The following is a 17,164-nucleotide window of genomic DNA, read 5'->3' as shown; positions in this document are numbered from 1 at the left end:
AAAAGGATTTATATCAACATGCATTTTCTGAAGATTATAAAGTCTGAAGCCCAAATGTATGTCATTATTTGGTGACTTCAGTCCTCAGTGATTTACCAGTAAACCACAAATTTTATGATAACAGACAAAAAATATGAGGCAAAAGTCTAGACATCTGAAAGGTATGCAAACCACTATTTCTGTATAACTTTGTCAAAAAATAATAATAATAAATAAATGTTAGCCAAAACAAATGCTAAATTCAGACAAGCAAGACAACCCTTCTTATGCAAGTAATTACATACTGCTTACGCCATTCTACTCTGATCTTCTGCATATAGCAATAAAATGTAAACCGGTATCATATGTAACAAGCACATCAGGGAGTTACAACTTCTTTAACTTTTCTGATGGACTCTTTAAAAATGTGTGATAATAACTTTTGAAGACTCATCCATAATGGCTAATGAACTGTTTAGTTCTTTTCCAGCAAGATTGTAGGTCTCAGTGGAGGCTCACTGACGCTTTAATTGACTTTACCTATCTATCTATGAATATAGATATAGATATAAATTTCGATATAGATATAGATAGATATGAATGTCTGTCTATAAACAAATATCTGTACAATGATTGATCAGAATAAAAAAAACCCACATTGATCACAAATTGTCTCAAGTTTGCAATTTGAAAAAAAAAAAAAAAAAAAAATTAAATACTTCTTTTATGACTCTACAACCTGAAGCTTACCACTGCATTCAGACTATTTTTGTCAGAGCAGTAGTAGTGTTATAGAAAGTTTGTATAAGATAAGGTGCAAGGTTAGAGTTAGGCACAGGAGCAGGAGAGTATGTATTAGTATAGCAATAACCCACGCCTGGGTGTAGGTAATGCTGGATTTACCCACGGTTGGTGTGGTTTGGTCATGAGGGCGAAGCCCAAGTGGCCAAACAAAGCCAACCGTGGGTAAATCCAGCATTACCCACACCCAGGCGTGGGTCATTGCTATTATACAATGACATTATTTAAGAAAAAAAAAATACTTTTCTTAAATAATGGCTTTGTATAATGCCTCATTGCTGCCCTTCCGCAAGTGTCTGGTATTCTGCGGCAGTTCTGATGTACTGCGCATGTGTATGCCTACGCAGTACATCAGAGCTATGGGCAAAATCAATGGAGAAAGCAAGATCTCCGTTGCTTTTTACAAACTGTTTTGCTATGTTAAATGGGTTTAACATAGCGAGACAGCTTTAAAAAAAGCAATGGAGAATCTCCATTGCTTATTTTAAAGCTGTCTCGCTATGTTAAACCCATTTAACATAGTGAGACAGTTTTGAAAAAAGCAACGGAGAAAGCAAGATCTCCGTTGCTTTTTACAAACTGTTTCGCTATGTTAAAGGAGTTTAACCTAGCGAGATAGCTTTAAAAAAAGCAATGGAGAATCTCCGTTGCTTATTTTAAAGCTGTCTCAGTATGTTAAACCCATTTAACATAGCGAGGCAGCTTTAAAAAAAGCAACAGAGAATCTCTGTTGCTTTTTTTTAAAGCTGTCTCGTTATGCTAAACTCATTTAACATAGCGAGACAGTGTTGCTGTAAGAGTTATAGTAATGAAAGAGGTCTGGGCGACCGAACCTTTTTCCATTACTATAACTCGGGTATACAACGTGCACGCTGACCAATCAGCGTGCACATTTTTGAATATTAATGGGGGGGGTCATTGTATAATACTTTATTTAAAGCATCACCAAACTTAATTCTTTTAGATGCCACAAAATTTAAAATTGTACTTAACATATTTAAATGACTGAAATTTAAAGCTGTAATTGCAATATTAAATTTTTTCAGTACATATATTGATTGTGCTTCTTCCTCTTTACTTGCCTAATGTCCACCTTTCTCTACAACATATCCTGTTACAGCCATATCCCATGCCTTATGCAAGTGATTCATTTCAAGATATGTAATCAATTACAGCTAAAACGCTTGAGATATTGTTACAGCTTCAAAAATAGGGAGAACACACAAATTAGAATATTTCAGGTCCACTTGCCATTCATTTAAGTTTAAACTAGCTCATAGATGAGAGAGGGAAATAGAGAAACTATAATAAACAATTACTAAATGTAGGAGTGAATGAAGTTATCTCCACTGATGTCAGACTGAAGGTTGTAGTGTTACAAGTATGCACAAAGAAACCAAATGCTGACTGACAAATTGTTTAAGTGCAATAACTTAATCAACTCTTTGGGTTAGAAGTGATTACCATGAAATAAAAAGCTCAGAGGTCATTTCTTTTTTTTTTTATTGCAACATCTGTACTTAACCAAATGTGCAATATAGTTCATAGATTATGTGTTATGTATGTGGAAAAGAAGGAGGTTACTGAGTTACTAAATGTATTATTGGAATGGATGGTGGGGAAGAAATTCACAGAAGCAAATAAGACAGCATGGGAGTAGATGGGAGAAATTTAGGGATTGAAGATCCCTGAATGTATTAGTAGCCGGTAATGTTACTGCTAGCATTCTCTGTAAACAGACTTGGGACTTGAAGGAGTCAGGTAAAAAGTAAATAGTCTTTAGAAAATGAATGCTGGTGCTTTGCGAATTAACCTCCAAATTATAGGAATTGGAATGCTTCAAAGGGATGTTGTAATCACATGAAGCTTTACAAAACTGGTAACACTGTTTTAAAATATTTTTAAATACATCAGTAATTTGTGCTGGTCTTGCCTTCAAAGATCCAGAATGGGATTTCAAGTTGTCTAGCTAGCACAGTGCCTCAGGAGAGCATACAATTTAGCAATGCAAATTGCATTTTAACAACATTTGGTGTGTGTTACACAACATAAATTTCAGTGTATACTACTGCATTAGTTTTACAAGGTTATGGCATGTTTTGCACACATAAGCACTTCTTTTGCAATATCGATGTTTACAGTACAAATTGGCATTAGATTATAACCTCCCCTATTCATTTGTTTCTCACTTTTATCAAGTGCATATATGTATAGATATATATATATATATATATATATATATATATATATATATATATATATATATATATATCAGTAACTGAGTCCCCCTGGTATATATACAGAAAGAGAGAGAGAGATTATTTTCCCTCCCCAATGGACATAGTTATGCAGCAGGACTATATTTTGAGCTGTACTGGTTTCAAAAATTTCAACAGAAGCCTTTCACAAAATACAGAACATTGACTGATGTTAAAAAAAATCCCTATTGTTTACAAGAACCATATATTTCCAAATTGTATGCACAGCATATCACAAGATAAACTATAGTTGCTTATCACACTTAAATAATATACCAGACTGGATAATTGCTTTTTTTCCTGCACTCAGACAAATACAGTGTAACGCAAAAGGAACTTAGACAAACAGACTTGAAAAGGGCACTAAATTATTTTAAGGGACAAAGGAGTGCTGATATGTCATAAGTTATATAGAAATTATTTATATAAATAATCTCAATGTGACATATTAATCTGAGTCTTTGGGTTGCTCATTTCCACAACTGTTCTTATCTTTCCTTTGTAATAGGTGTTAACAAATGCTGTAGATGCCCTGAGAATAATTTGCCTAAATACAAATTATTCAAACATCCTGTAGAACATACTTACATAACTCTAGGTTGCTTGTTTCTTATAACTTCTATTTTTTTTTTCTGATAGGTGCCAGCAACTGTATCAGATGTGCTGAGGATAAATGGCCTAATCTAAGACAGGATACATGCAAGCCCAAAGATGTGGAGTTTCTCTCCTTTGAAGAGGCATTGGGATCAGCTTTAGCAGGATCTTCAGTCTTTTTTACTTTAATGGCTGCTTCTACCCTGTGTATCTTCATAAAGTACAGAGACACACCAATTGTCAAAGCCAATAACCGGGACCTCAGCTACTTAATCCTTTCTTCCATCTTCCTTTGCTTTCTCTGTCCCCTGGTATTCATTGGTCAACCGAACATCTACACTTGTCTGCTTCGTCAAACTAGTTTTGGAATAATATTCTCCTTCTGTGTTTCTGGTATACTGGCCAAAACCATAACCATTGTCATTGTTTTTAAAGCCACAAACCCTAATAGCAAATTAATGAAGTATGTGGGACCCAGAACACCATATTGTATTATTTTTTCAGGATCTCTATTACAGGTTACTCTCTGCATTATTTGGCTGGCAATGTCTCCACCAGTTCCTGAACTGAATTTCAGCTCTGAGGAGTTTAAAATCATAATAGAGTGTAAAGAAGGTTCTTTTGTCATGTTCTACTGCATGCTGGGATACCTGGGACTCTTAGCCAGCACCTGCTTTGTTGTAGCCTTTCTAGCGAGGACCTTGCCAGATAGTTTTAATGAAGCAAAGTTTATCAGTTTTAGTATGATCATATTTGCCAGTGTCTGGCTGTCCTTCATCCCAGCATACCTAAGTACAAAGGGCAAGTATATGGTGGCTGTGGAGATATTTGCAATCATGGCATCTGGCAGTGGAATAATCATTTGCATATTTTTCCCAAAATGTTACATAATTCTTCTAAGACCAGAGTTAAACACAAGAGGGCAATTAATGGGGAACACAAATGTATCCAGAAAAATGTAAGAAATTATAGGTACGTGATATTTGATATAGAGTTGCATTAGAACATGAACGTTTAGTAGTTAAATGTATGTTATATCAAAGAAAATAAAAGAGTTATTGAACCTGCATTAATTAATAGCATTCATATATATTTCTCTCTATAGCACTAAATTGCCCATCTGCAGTTTATTTCACAGCCCTGTTCTAAGGTGTCTAAACTTGTTAAAAGCCCATGTTAAATAAAGGGATATAGACATTCATACTTATTAAACAGATGAATAAATAGCTAGCTAAAACAGAACTTGAATCAGTTGTGGTGGTTGCTTTATTTCTCGGTAGATATGTTTAACACACCATAAAAGGAAGGAAAGTCTTGACTGATAATTGTTAATGAGTTATACTTATGTAAGAAAAAATGTCAGAATATTTGTCATAATCTTTACTCAGCTGAGTTCTAAAACATCATGTCATAAGTTGTTTTGCACTTGTGAAGATCCCCCTTGAATCATGTTGTATCTATCTGTGGGCCTTTCTGTATTCATAGATGTAATGAATGTCTGACCATATAAATATACTGGGTGAGGAGGTGCGCATACATTTAGCATTTCTTGTTGCCTATACCCCTCATGTGCTACATTTACTTTTTTTGTTTTTCTTTTTTTGTCTCTCTTTATCTTTGCAGCCATGACATGCCAGATAATTCTTTGGTATGAGAGTTGTAGATTCAGTATTCCATGTTTGACGGATTAGCTGTTGGAGGATCAGACCACTTTCTGTGAAACACCAGTTTTCCTTTTTTATTTAAAGTGTTCTCTCAGATTTACTTTCTGAACATCTGATGATGAAAAAAAAAATGCTCATTATTTTTATTGTGATTCAGTATACATTAGTTAAACTATATTCATCCCTGTTATCCCTGTCACAGACTTCCTGTCTGCTTAACCATGTTAAAAAGTCACCAAGTATAAATTACACATTTAGTATAAATGCCTAAATAACTTTATTGTGTCATATCTCTTTCCAATAAAAGGAATTAAACCATTTCTTTGTCAGTGGCTTTATCATCACTAACACAAACATGGTGTTATAATTTTACATATGACTGTGACATTTTACAAGTCACATTGTGTGTACTATGACTGGCTAAACAGAATAACATATAGGAGTTCTTCTTCATTTCAGTGAATTACAAAAGTGGGAAACTACATAGGCCAACCATCTTCCTCAACCTTTATTAGTCTGACAAATATTTTTCTTGAGATGAAAATGCTTGACAGTACATTATAAACTGTCATAACAAGAAACACAAAACAAGTATGTTATAAAAATGAAAAAGATGACAAAACATGAAACTTGTTTTGCACACTCTGTAATACAATAGCTGCATGCCCTTCACTCCCAGACTTATTGTTCTCACTCTGAACTTACTCTAGATCATATAGAAGACAAACCAAACATGTAGGAAAATATGCATATTGTGATACTGGACTGCCAGTATTCAAGTTTGTAGTTGATTGTCAGGGCCTTTGATGTCTGGTAACTTCAAAGGAAGTAGGGCTGCAGGAAGCAAATGAATGGATGGGTCTAACCAGAACAGAGCGCTATATTATGACAGATCAAAGACAGTTTGCAAACGACAAAAATAAAAAATCTAGGGTAAGTCACTTTCATCCACAGCCTGCATTCATTATAGTCATATTATTGACTATATACATCTCAGACATGCAGTTGTAACTATCGAGTCTGGCCTTAGGTGAAACAGAACTCAAGACAAGGGCTCATTCTACTATGTGAACAAATATTGTTCTAAAAGAAGTGAACACAATTTATGTTGTTAAGCAATTGCCATTACTTAATGACAGCATGGAATAGCGCCAGTAAAATTATTGAAGAAATGCTGTATTTTTGCTCTTGCAGCATTCACATGATGTTGCCATGGTAGAAGTTTGAAAGGCCACCATTACATTATTTTAATTATGACCAGTTAATGACAGTACAACTAAGGTAATTATTTTGTACTGGCAGTATTGCAATAATATTGGGCAGCCATGGTGGTGCAGTGGTTAGCATTGCCACCTCACAGCAAGAGGTTCTCCAGTTCGATCCTTGGCTGGGGTGCCTTCTGTGCAGAGTATGCATGTCCTCCCTGGGGTCACTTGGGTTTCCTCCAGGTGCTCTGGTTTCCTCCCAAAGACATGCTGTAGGTGGATTGGACACTCTAAATTGGCCCTAGGCATGAGTGAGTGCATGTGTGTGCATTCTGTGAAAGGTTGGGCTGACAACTTGACACTGTAAAACTCCACTACCAATCATGAGCAGACAGGTCATCTGCTGTGGCAACCCCTAACCAGGAAAAGCCAGAAGAAGGAGTATTGCAGTAATATTACCATGGCAGGAGTGTGACAGTTTACACGTCATGAAGTGATCTGGATCATGCTTATTTGCTAGCAACAAAAATCAGCACACCATGACTAAACATGTAAATGCTGGTTCTTCTCTATTTTATTATGGTAACATTCCACAACCATTAAAATGTCAGCAGTTGTTCATGTTACAAATGATTAAGCAGTAACAACTGGACTTGCATAATGAAGGCACAGAACTTAACAGAGCATCTACTGTATACAGTATAAAAAATGCAAACAGTATATTACACTCTGCAAAGATTTCCTTTTTTTAAGTCATAATTTTATTAAGCAAACAATATAAACAAAACAACGCCACAGAACATTTTCTGATACTACATCCTAATAAAATATTAGCAATGATATGCAAGTGTTCATAATTATAAATGTTTATATCTATATATATATATATATATATATATATATATATATTTTTATATATATATATATATATATATATATATATATATATATATATATATATATATATATATATATATATATATATATATATATATATATATATATATATATATATATATATATACACGGGTCCGTATACACAGACATACATTTAAATTAATATCAAATTATTTGAGCCATACTTAAAAGTAAAGGGCAGCAGTAGAACTGCCACTGCTGATGGACTTCATAATATTTTTAACTACAGCATCAGAAAAAAATTCCATCATGGGGTGAAAACGTTCTACTGATCTTGTGAATTATTTGTCTTTTTAAATCAGTGTCACTATGAACTGGATGTAGTACTCTATCGAATATTTTGCATGTACAAAAGTCCAAAGGTGTAAATATCACTTCCAAAATACAAAATGAAAAGCCAAAGATCCTAGAAATTGGTTAAATGGAATGTTTGAAGTTCAGATGGTAGATATCCATAATAATTGGTATCATGGATGGAGACCTTTAGAACAACAGAATGGGATTACTGAAATGAAAGGGGGCATAAATGGAACAAAGCAATGATCTGCTAGTAGAAGGGATAAGTTTGCAGAGGTAAGAATAAGACTTTTGTCTCAAAGTGAATTATAAATTGCTTTTATCAGAGAGTCTTTCTCCCCCATGCAGCTTTTGCACAGATGTATGGATTCAAGAACTGGTCAACAATAGTTTGGCTTGGGTTAAAGATGTACACCCCTTGGCTGACAGATTCACACCAGCTAGGAAAAACTCCTTATCTTTTAATTCTCAACAGAAAAACTCCTTATCTTCTAATTCTCAGTAGAAAAACTCCTTATCTTCTAATTCTAAATAGATAAACTCCTTATCTTCTAATTCTCAATAGAAATACTCCTTATCTTCTAATTCTCAAAGGAAAAACTCCTTATCTTCTAATTCACAATAGAAAAACTCCTTATCTTCTAATTCTCAATAGAAAAACTCCTTATCTTCTAATTATCAATAGAAAAACTCCTTATCTTCTAATTCACAATAGAAAAACTCCTTATCTTCTAATTCTCAATAGAAAAACTCCTTATCTTCTAATTCTCAATAGAAAAACTCCTTGTCTTCTAATATCTTTTGCAGATCAATAAGAGGACAGCAAGTGGCTTCATATCACAGGCAGAAATTCAGGAACAGAATTATTTCTGAGGTGGGTCATGTCAGTCTCTTCCATTGGTTCACTTAATGGAGATCAAGTAGAAGAATGCAGATCTGACTAAACAGAAACAGAGAGAAGCTAAATGCAAAGTGATTCACAATCAGGTCTGCACAGCCCAAACAGAAGTCTGAGGGTTTTTTCTTTCTGCCTTCAGCATTGTTCCTGACAGCAGGGCCCCTTGTGACAGACAGGCTGCAAGCATAAACAGGAGAGAAACTTTGTTTGTGAAAGGTGCAGAAAGTAGCAAATAAGTGAGTTCCCACAAGGGTGAAGCATTTTATCAGATGACAACTCCTAATATCTAATATCTGGGCAACAGAAGAGAGGAAAATATCGAAATGTAGAGAGGACTTCATACAGACTTGTGTCATTATGATACAGGGATGCGGCTAAGAATATTATCTAAGATAGCTTTACAACATTTTGGCGTTATTATGTACTCACAGACCAGGTGTCAGACTGGAATACTGTCCTACAACCACGTCAGGCCATACAATCCTGGTATAACAAAAAAAAAAAGACAAGACACTTTAAAATCCTGAATACTTGCATGTAGAGCATTGGCTTCCTATAAGGAAACTTGGCCTTTATGATTTGAAATAAACAAGCTAGTATTGCACAGAAATGCATCAGAATAATACACTTTAACAAAATTCTCATAACACCTCCAACATGAATATTCTGTATTGCCACAGTTCACTCCTCTGCACCTTATCTCTAGCAATGTTTTATCCCTACATGTATGTATTCTTCTGTTTTCCACCTTCTGTTTACTTTTCTTCACTCTTTTCTTTGTTTCAGCCTTTTTAACCAAAAATAATTTATATAACAACCAGCAAAACCCAACATCACGTTGTCCATATAAGCACAGAATATCCTTTATTGTGGACACCAGCATCATTTGGCAGTAAAGAGGTTTCCCTCAGCAAAAACAAAATATTTTCAATGCTGACATAATAATTATCTTCCTATATATTTAAAATAACAAGGGAGGAAAACTAATTTCATATGCAAAAGCAATCACAATGCAAATTAAATGTTTATTAAATAAAATGTAACCTTCCAAAGTATAACTATAAAATATCTTGAAAATATGCAGTTAAATACTAAATAATAATAATGTTCTTTTAAAATTTAAAATCTTGATGTATCCAAAACTAATAATCCGTATAGCAAACCAAGTAGCCCCAACCATTCTCACATTCCTAATGACTTTACTTCTCAATCTTAAATGGAACAATACTTTGAGGGCTGGATTCCAAAAGTGAGTTGTGGACAGCAAAGCATGCTGAAGGCAGATTTCAGCACAACAGTTGTAGATGCGATTTCAGAAAGTAAATTGCAAGCAATCTGAATACTTAATTATTCAGAGAAGAATAATTACAGATTCCCTGCATGCCCAACAGATTCCAAAACATATAGTGGACGGTCAAAGCAATGTAAATGTGACAAACTGCAATGCCAACTCTGTTTCCAAAATCCTCAGTGAATGCTATACTGCAAAGCAAGGAATGGAAGCTATTCCCATGGAATCATACGGAATCTGTAACAATAATGAAAAAATGCTACCTGCAGTGAAAGAACTGAAACAAGCTGTGGCAAGCTTTGGAGTAGAATCTGGGTGTGCATTATAGAAGGCAGCCTTCTAGACAGAGACTGAGGCTACAGCTAAGCCAACTGTCACATCAAGAAATCACTGACAGGTACTGCCTAGACAGAGAGAGCTAGTGCAGACTGGATGCAACATGTGTGCCCCATTCATGTCTGTGTGGACATTGCATGGCAGCCCCATCCATCTTGAAACAAAAGTGTGTCTGAGCCAAGGTGTACTTGCATCTGGGACATTCCAGTGACATATGGCAGACACTGTAAGAGTGTCACAGACAGCTGCCAGTTGTACCTTGTCAAAATTCCTGACAGCAATGTACAACATGTTAGAAGAATACTTACACTTTCCATCTGCCCCCATGGAGCAGCAAACTGTCATGCACCAGTTCTATAACCTCACAAACTTCTCCCATCTACTTGGTGCGATATACTGCACCCATTTCTATTAAGACCTCTGTGCACTCAGAAGCAGACAGATGCTTCAATATAAAGGAGTGACCATCCCTGAACTGTCATATTGTGTGTGCAGTAGATGGCAGCATAACAAACATCATGGTGACTCACCCTGGAAGTGTCCATGAAGCTGCCATGTGGAGAGAAAGTGGTCATAGGGCTGCATTCGAACAATATGAAATAATTGCAGGACTAGTACTGTTAAGTACAAGAATGCAACTATGATGTAAGCTAAAGACAACCTTGTCAACATTACATTATTCATGATGACAGCAGATGTGTTTGTACTCCCAGCAGCAGGTGGCAGTGGTTATTCACTCAAGCTGTGGCTAATGATTCTGTACAGAGACACATCAAGCCCTGCAGATGAGGCCTACAATGCAGCACATGCAACAACATGAAATGACATAGAGCATGTGTTCAGTGTACTGAAAAATAGGTTCAGATGTCTGAACACATCTGGGGGGGTGCACTGTAATGCATACCTGAGAAGTCAGCACAGATGATAACTGTATGTGCCATGCTTCACCATATGCTAACAACAACAACAACAACAACAAATAGCAGTCTTCCAGCTGCAGGTGTGGGTGAACTACCTCGAGAACCCTTGATGTCTGATGATGACATTCTGAAGCTATTAGAGGATGAGCAGGAGGACACAGTAGGCAGAAGACACAGGTGTGGGCAACAGAGGGTGTGGCCACAAGTCCAGACCCAGGGGATGTGGCAGTATCTGACACATTCCTTTGAGTCATGACATGCCACATGTACAGAAGTACACACATTAAATGTTGATGTTCAGGTGTTGCCACAAAACAGCAGCATAGATTGCTTCTAATGGCAATTACCTAGTAGGTGTACACAGTGAGCATCACACATAGAAACAGAATTCTAGCATGTAACAGTATGAGCATATACAAATCTCTCACAACACGGACCACCGACTGAAGCCACAAGTGATGTGTGTATGGTAGACAACAATGGACATACCTCTGTGAAACCCATTCCTCTCTGCCTGTTGTCAAAAGATGCAAACTGGAAATCAACTCAGGGCATACTGCAGAACTGTTTTCAATATTACAAACAACATATATCAATGTAAAGTATACGTAGATAAAGTTTAAGGTACTAAATGGAGTCACCTATGGTTAGTAAAAATGTTAGACACCAGTGGCATCAGACTTTACAACAACTACAGACAGATGATATTGTCAGTGGTCTGCACATCAGTCATCATCAGTACAGGATGAGACAGATACTACAGAACAAAGTGGATAAACTGTCAGTGTTATGTTAACACAGTTTAGAGTGCCCATGCTGACACCTCACACCGCAGTCCTGGCTGCCCCTACCACATATGGAAACATTCCTCCCAGGCTGCTTCATGAAGGAGACTGATGAGGTGATGTCACCATGTAGAGATACACTGTGGAAAGGAGCATGAGTGCAAATTGACTGTCTGATTGTGAGTGCTGGGTCCACAACAAATTAGCCAGCAGCAGATGTATGTGTGCACATTGTAGCATAGACATAGATGCCTGATGGACAAGGGCCAGTCTGTTGAGAAGGGGCCTGCCTCTCCCATGTGGCACTTTGCTAAGCACAGTCAAGGCACACAGAACCCTGCTCATACTGTGGCACTGCTGTAGTACTGATGTAGGCAGGGATTCAATGGACCATGCCACAGATAACATGCTTTCATTCTGTGTGGCCTATGGTGCCATGACCTCACTGTACCTGCTCTTCTGTTTTTCCTGCAGTGCACACAGCCAGTGTGCAACACAATCTGTGGCACAGGCAAGTGCAAGAATGTCAGATCCTTGATGTCGCTAGGAGGGTATATTTGCCTGCAGGAGTAGGTGGACACCCTCTAACATGTTCCCATGCACACCAGCTACCCACCTATGTCTACAGTGCCTGGGAGTATTGTTTTGTTTTGGGGAAGTGACAACATCACCAGCAGACTAATTTTGTGGCTATGGTCCACAAGTCTCATCCTGCCCACCATCTGATGTCCCTATATTGTCACAATGGCTGGACAAGTTTTCCTCCAAGTCTGAGGCTACAGTCTCATCCATGTGACTGTCATCATCTGGACCAGAATTTATCACCAAATCTGTTTCCTGTGTGCCAGGGGCCATGCTGCCATACTGAGACACATCAGATCCCACATCAGGATCAGTTTATGGCTAATAGAGAATAAAAGCAGTAGATATGCTAAACTAGGCAACAGATGGCACAGGTCAGGAAACTGTGCTTTCACATGCTGGATATCATTAATGGCATATGTCATATATATTTTATATATATATATATATATATCACTACAGTGTTAAAGATAATAATGACTTACCAGGAGGTCTTCTCCAGATATGGGTCACAAAACCTATATAACAGGAAGTTGACAGTTACGTTACATATGCAACATTCATGACATACATGAGGAATACAAGCATAATACACACCTGACATGTCCTCATGGGAAGCCAGCACTGTAGGTGAGGGTTGAAATACAGCCATTGTGTGGAAACTAAGGCATAAACACAGCATTATTAATCACATTCTTGCCAGCATGTTGCACTCTAACTGAGGTCAAACACACAGTAGGTAATACATACACCTACTATTTGGCTATGGCTCAGATGTTGGTGATGGCTGTCCTATGCAGGGCTAGAAGGACACAGTAAAGGAGGACAACAACAGGAACAACAGCAATGACATGAGTGAAACAGAGGCAATAGCACACCAGTGACACCCTTCCAGTGTTGCGAGTTTGTCTGTTGTAATGTAGCTCCAGTCGTGGGAAAACACAGACAAAGCAAACACAGTAATTTATGCTGGCACTGTCATAAGCACACAATGACATATACAACACTGTAAAGGAGATGATGATACACATATGATGTTCAGTGTATCTGTTCAGATGTTCCTTTGAAGAAAAACATCAACATTAATTTCATACAATGCAGTTATGCTACACAGTGCTGTAGCCAACGAACATGGTGGGAACCATACCTGGTCTGTCTGTAGGTGCACCTGCATGATGCATGTCCCCTGAAGATGTAGATGTAGTTTACAATTACAGGGAAATATCAGTATGACACTTTACACCACTGGCATGACAGGAGACTGAGGCAATAACAGGTAATGGTTACAATAACAGTACATGGAGACACTCATCTATCTCATCTTGTTGTACAGAAGTGGATGGACCTATGCAATTAAATGTAGACAACATTACACACATTGGTTGCACTGTTGTGTAAATACTAAAGTTGTGTGGCAACATCTTATTACATTTACATTGGTCATCATTATCCTGTGTGGACCCATTTTTCTATGCAATTCTGCTGCTGCAACACATAAAAAAAAATACATGAATGTGCATACAATAGCAATATGTACTGAGTTACTCTATATGCATCATCGTGATGCAAAGAAAAACATACATGCATGACCTGGAACACCTGCATCTATTCCACCCAATTATGTGGTGCTCCCCACTCATCATATGCAGTGATGTGAGAAACTATGTGAGTTCATCAGGTGGTATCAGTGGTGGCCAACACTGGTGGCATCCCTTGACCTCTCATACCAGTGAACCATGTCGGCTGCATAAAGGATCATGTCAGATGGTGACAGACCTCCCAGAGTCTATTGTGACGTCCAATAGCATTTATTATGTTGTTAAGGTCAGTCCACACATAATTCCTCCATACTGTATTTCCTGACTATCCAAGGAATCTCCATTCATGTTGGCACAGAGCATCTATTATAATTTCATTTTCCTGTGGGGAAATATTGTCACCCCTAGGTCTGTTTGCCATCAGGAAGACAGCTATATATATGCACATGTTAAGACTGATGTGGGGGCCAACTTATAGTGATGATTATGTTGACAGCTTATGCTAATTTAACCTTTCTGTAGTCCTGCGCAATGCCAAAATCTAGGAAAAAGTCCCTGTTTCATAGAGTACTGTGACATAAAACCATATGTGATATGAAAACAATGCATGAATACATGAGACTTGAACAACAGCATAACTTGCAATATCTGTAGGGGTGTCTGTGGGATTTGAATCCATTACAGTGGACATCATAGTAGTGGGGGTCAAAACATAACACCATTGTGCCACACAATCCACGAGCCTGATATGCACTTCACATTAACATACTGTACATAACATATGTGTAAAACAAAAATGTTTGATGGCTGTCACACACATCGAGTAGCTGTAATGCAATTTGAAGCTAAACAGACTACCTGTGTATAAAAAGCAGTCATATTAACATGAACTGTTATACATGATGAGCTTATATCAGCACAATCAATATTGAGCAATGGATGCTATCCCCATTAGCAGAAAGTATCTGAAAATTATTAATTAAACAACTTACAGAAAGCATTGTAAAACTTCTATATCCATAAGCATACCATACAGAGTACATGGAAAACACACGTAAACACAGATCTAGTTTTATTGAGGCAATAGTACTAGTACATGTTTCAATAAGCATCAGTGACTATATCCATAACAGTGCTGCAAACACATACTACATGGGAACATATGGATAATGTTAGAATCCTCAGGTTTCCATACTTGTACCACAGATTGCATAGAGTCACAAGCAATATATATGGATAATCCATTAGTACAGCCTTATGTACTGTTCACTTGTACTGTTTAAAATTTTCTCTACAACTGTATATTGGAAAGTTGTGGTTGTCAGTGAAGCAGATGTATCCACCTGTATGCATACAGGTCAATCTTACACCCCTCCAGTGAGTCACATACATTGTTTATATTGCATATGAATTTCACTAAATTAATCAATCCAGGTATATGCACATGCATTTTCTAAGGAGTAATGAAAACATAGGTCTTTAAGGAGAGAAACATAGCCCACCACAGCAATGCTAGCAGGTACAAAATTACCTTTACAGCTACCTATGAATAAGGTATACCTGACAGCAAAATCACCTATGTGCACACAGCTTTTTAAGCCCCACATGCAGAGGACATAATTAATGAAGTTCATTAAAATTCAAGCTTTTGGAATTCCATTTCCTGAAATTCAGTGCATTAACCAATTACTTGGCATAACGCTCCACACAAATATGCAATAGGTATCATTAAATGGGACCATATATAGCATGTGCCAGTTATCTCCCAATGATCTTTTACCATGCTGTAACCGTCACTTTTAAAATGCGATTTTGATACACTTACAGATCAGACCATTGCAAACTGAGAGCTGAGTGGGACCTCAGTGAGCAAGTTATTGAATTGTGACCTATTCAACTTATCTACATTATCACCGAGATGACTTTATCCAGGAGGCTTTGACATGTCCGGGCACCCAATTGGAGTGAGAAGGAGACCACCCAGATGCTGACTGTGCTGAAGTGGAGCATCACATAACAGCCAGACCACAGAACTTCACAATGATCGATATATGGAACCATTTTGCAAGGAGACATCAACGTCATATGGGAATCTATAGGACTGTACTGTAGGTTTCCCACCACTACAATAACCTTCACTAAAGAGACACTGAGGATCTTCAATAGAAGATCAGCAAGATGTGGAGACATTTGGTGTGTACAGTAAATGTCACAATCTGACATATACCTGGACATTGCTAATGAAATCAGAGATGTAACTGTGTCCCATATAGCACATATATGCCTTTTACATCAAGTAGCTGTTCTGACAATTAGTTCTTCTAATTAATAAAAGAAGGTGACTCCTTTCCCTGTAATTATGGGTTGATTCCCATGGGATTGATTTGTTTAATATCGTTTATTATATACATACTAATAAATCAGTATGGTTGTGTATCACTGACGCCAATAGCACCTAGGCTGCTGATGACTATGCATTTCTCTGTTACCCATAATACTGTGACAGTATTGGCCAGACTACCTGTGAATGTGTGAACACTGAAAAGTAACTCATACAGACATTTGTCAGCCCGTTCAACTTTGCAAAGTGAACAGTATTATTAAAATCCCATTTGTTTAACACAACAGCAGTGCATGTTTGATTGTCTAAACATCTAAACATATCTTCTACATTGTAAAACTTAATAATATTTGCCAGTTTTGTAGACCATGAGGGTCTATAGCATTTATATGCCAAATGTTTCTGTAGTCATCTGTTATCTGCCGGAATAAGCACACAAACAAACACACACACACACACACACACACACACACACACACACACACACACACACACACACACGCACACACACACACACACACACACACACACACACACACACACACACACACACACACACACACACACACACACACACAAAATAGCAGCTTAAGACATAATGTGTGATGCATGTTAGCTTAATCTGTAAAGCAAGAGGCCAACACACAAATATCTTAGCTAAGTGTGGGTTCAAATCAACATTAATGGATGGCTCTCTTTATATTCGATCATTGTGTCTGTGTAACAGTTATGAAAATGCTGATATACATACCTGATT

The 17,164-nt window shown here is 37.3% G+C and overlaps 1 protein-coding gene across 1 annotated transcript in view; it reads left to right on the top strand.

The window, feature by feature from the left end:
• Positions 1-4,594, top strand: part of LOC122801271 (extracellular calcium-sensing receptor-like) — a 251,233-nt gene extending 246,639 nt beyond the window's left edge. Inside the window, exon 5 of the mRNA XM_044070821.1 lies at positions 3,678-4,594. Within this exon, the coding sequence (XP_043926756.1) occupies positions 3,678-4,594 (917 nt within the window). The remainder of the gene's footprint in view (positions 1-3,677) is intronic.
• Positions 4,595-17,164: the final 12,570 nt, after the last annotated feature.

Source organism: Protopterus annectens, chromosome 4.part1, assembly GCF_019279795.1.
Source record: "Protopterus annectens isolate FY-2018-M chromosome 4.part1, PAN1.0, whole genome shotgun sequence".
NCBI classification, from domain to species: Eukaryota; Metazoa; Chordata; order Ceratodontiformes; family Protopteridae; genus Protopterus; species Protopterus annectens.
Note: the sequence above shows the minus strand (reverse complement) of the source record. Positions and strands in the feature narration are given on the sequence as shown.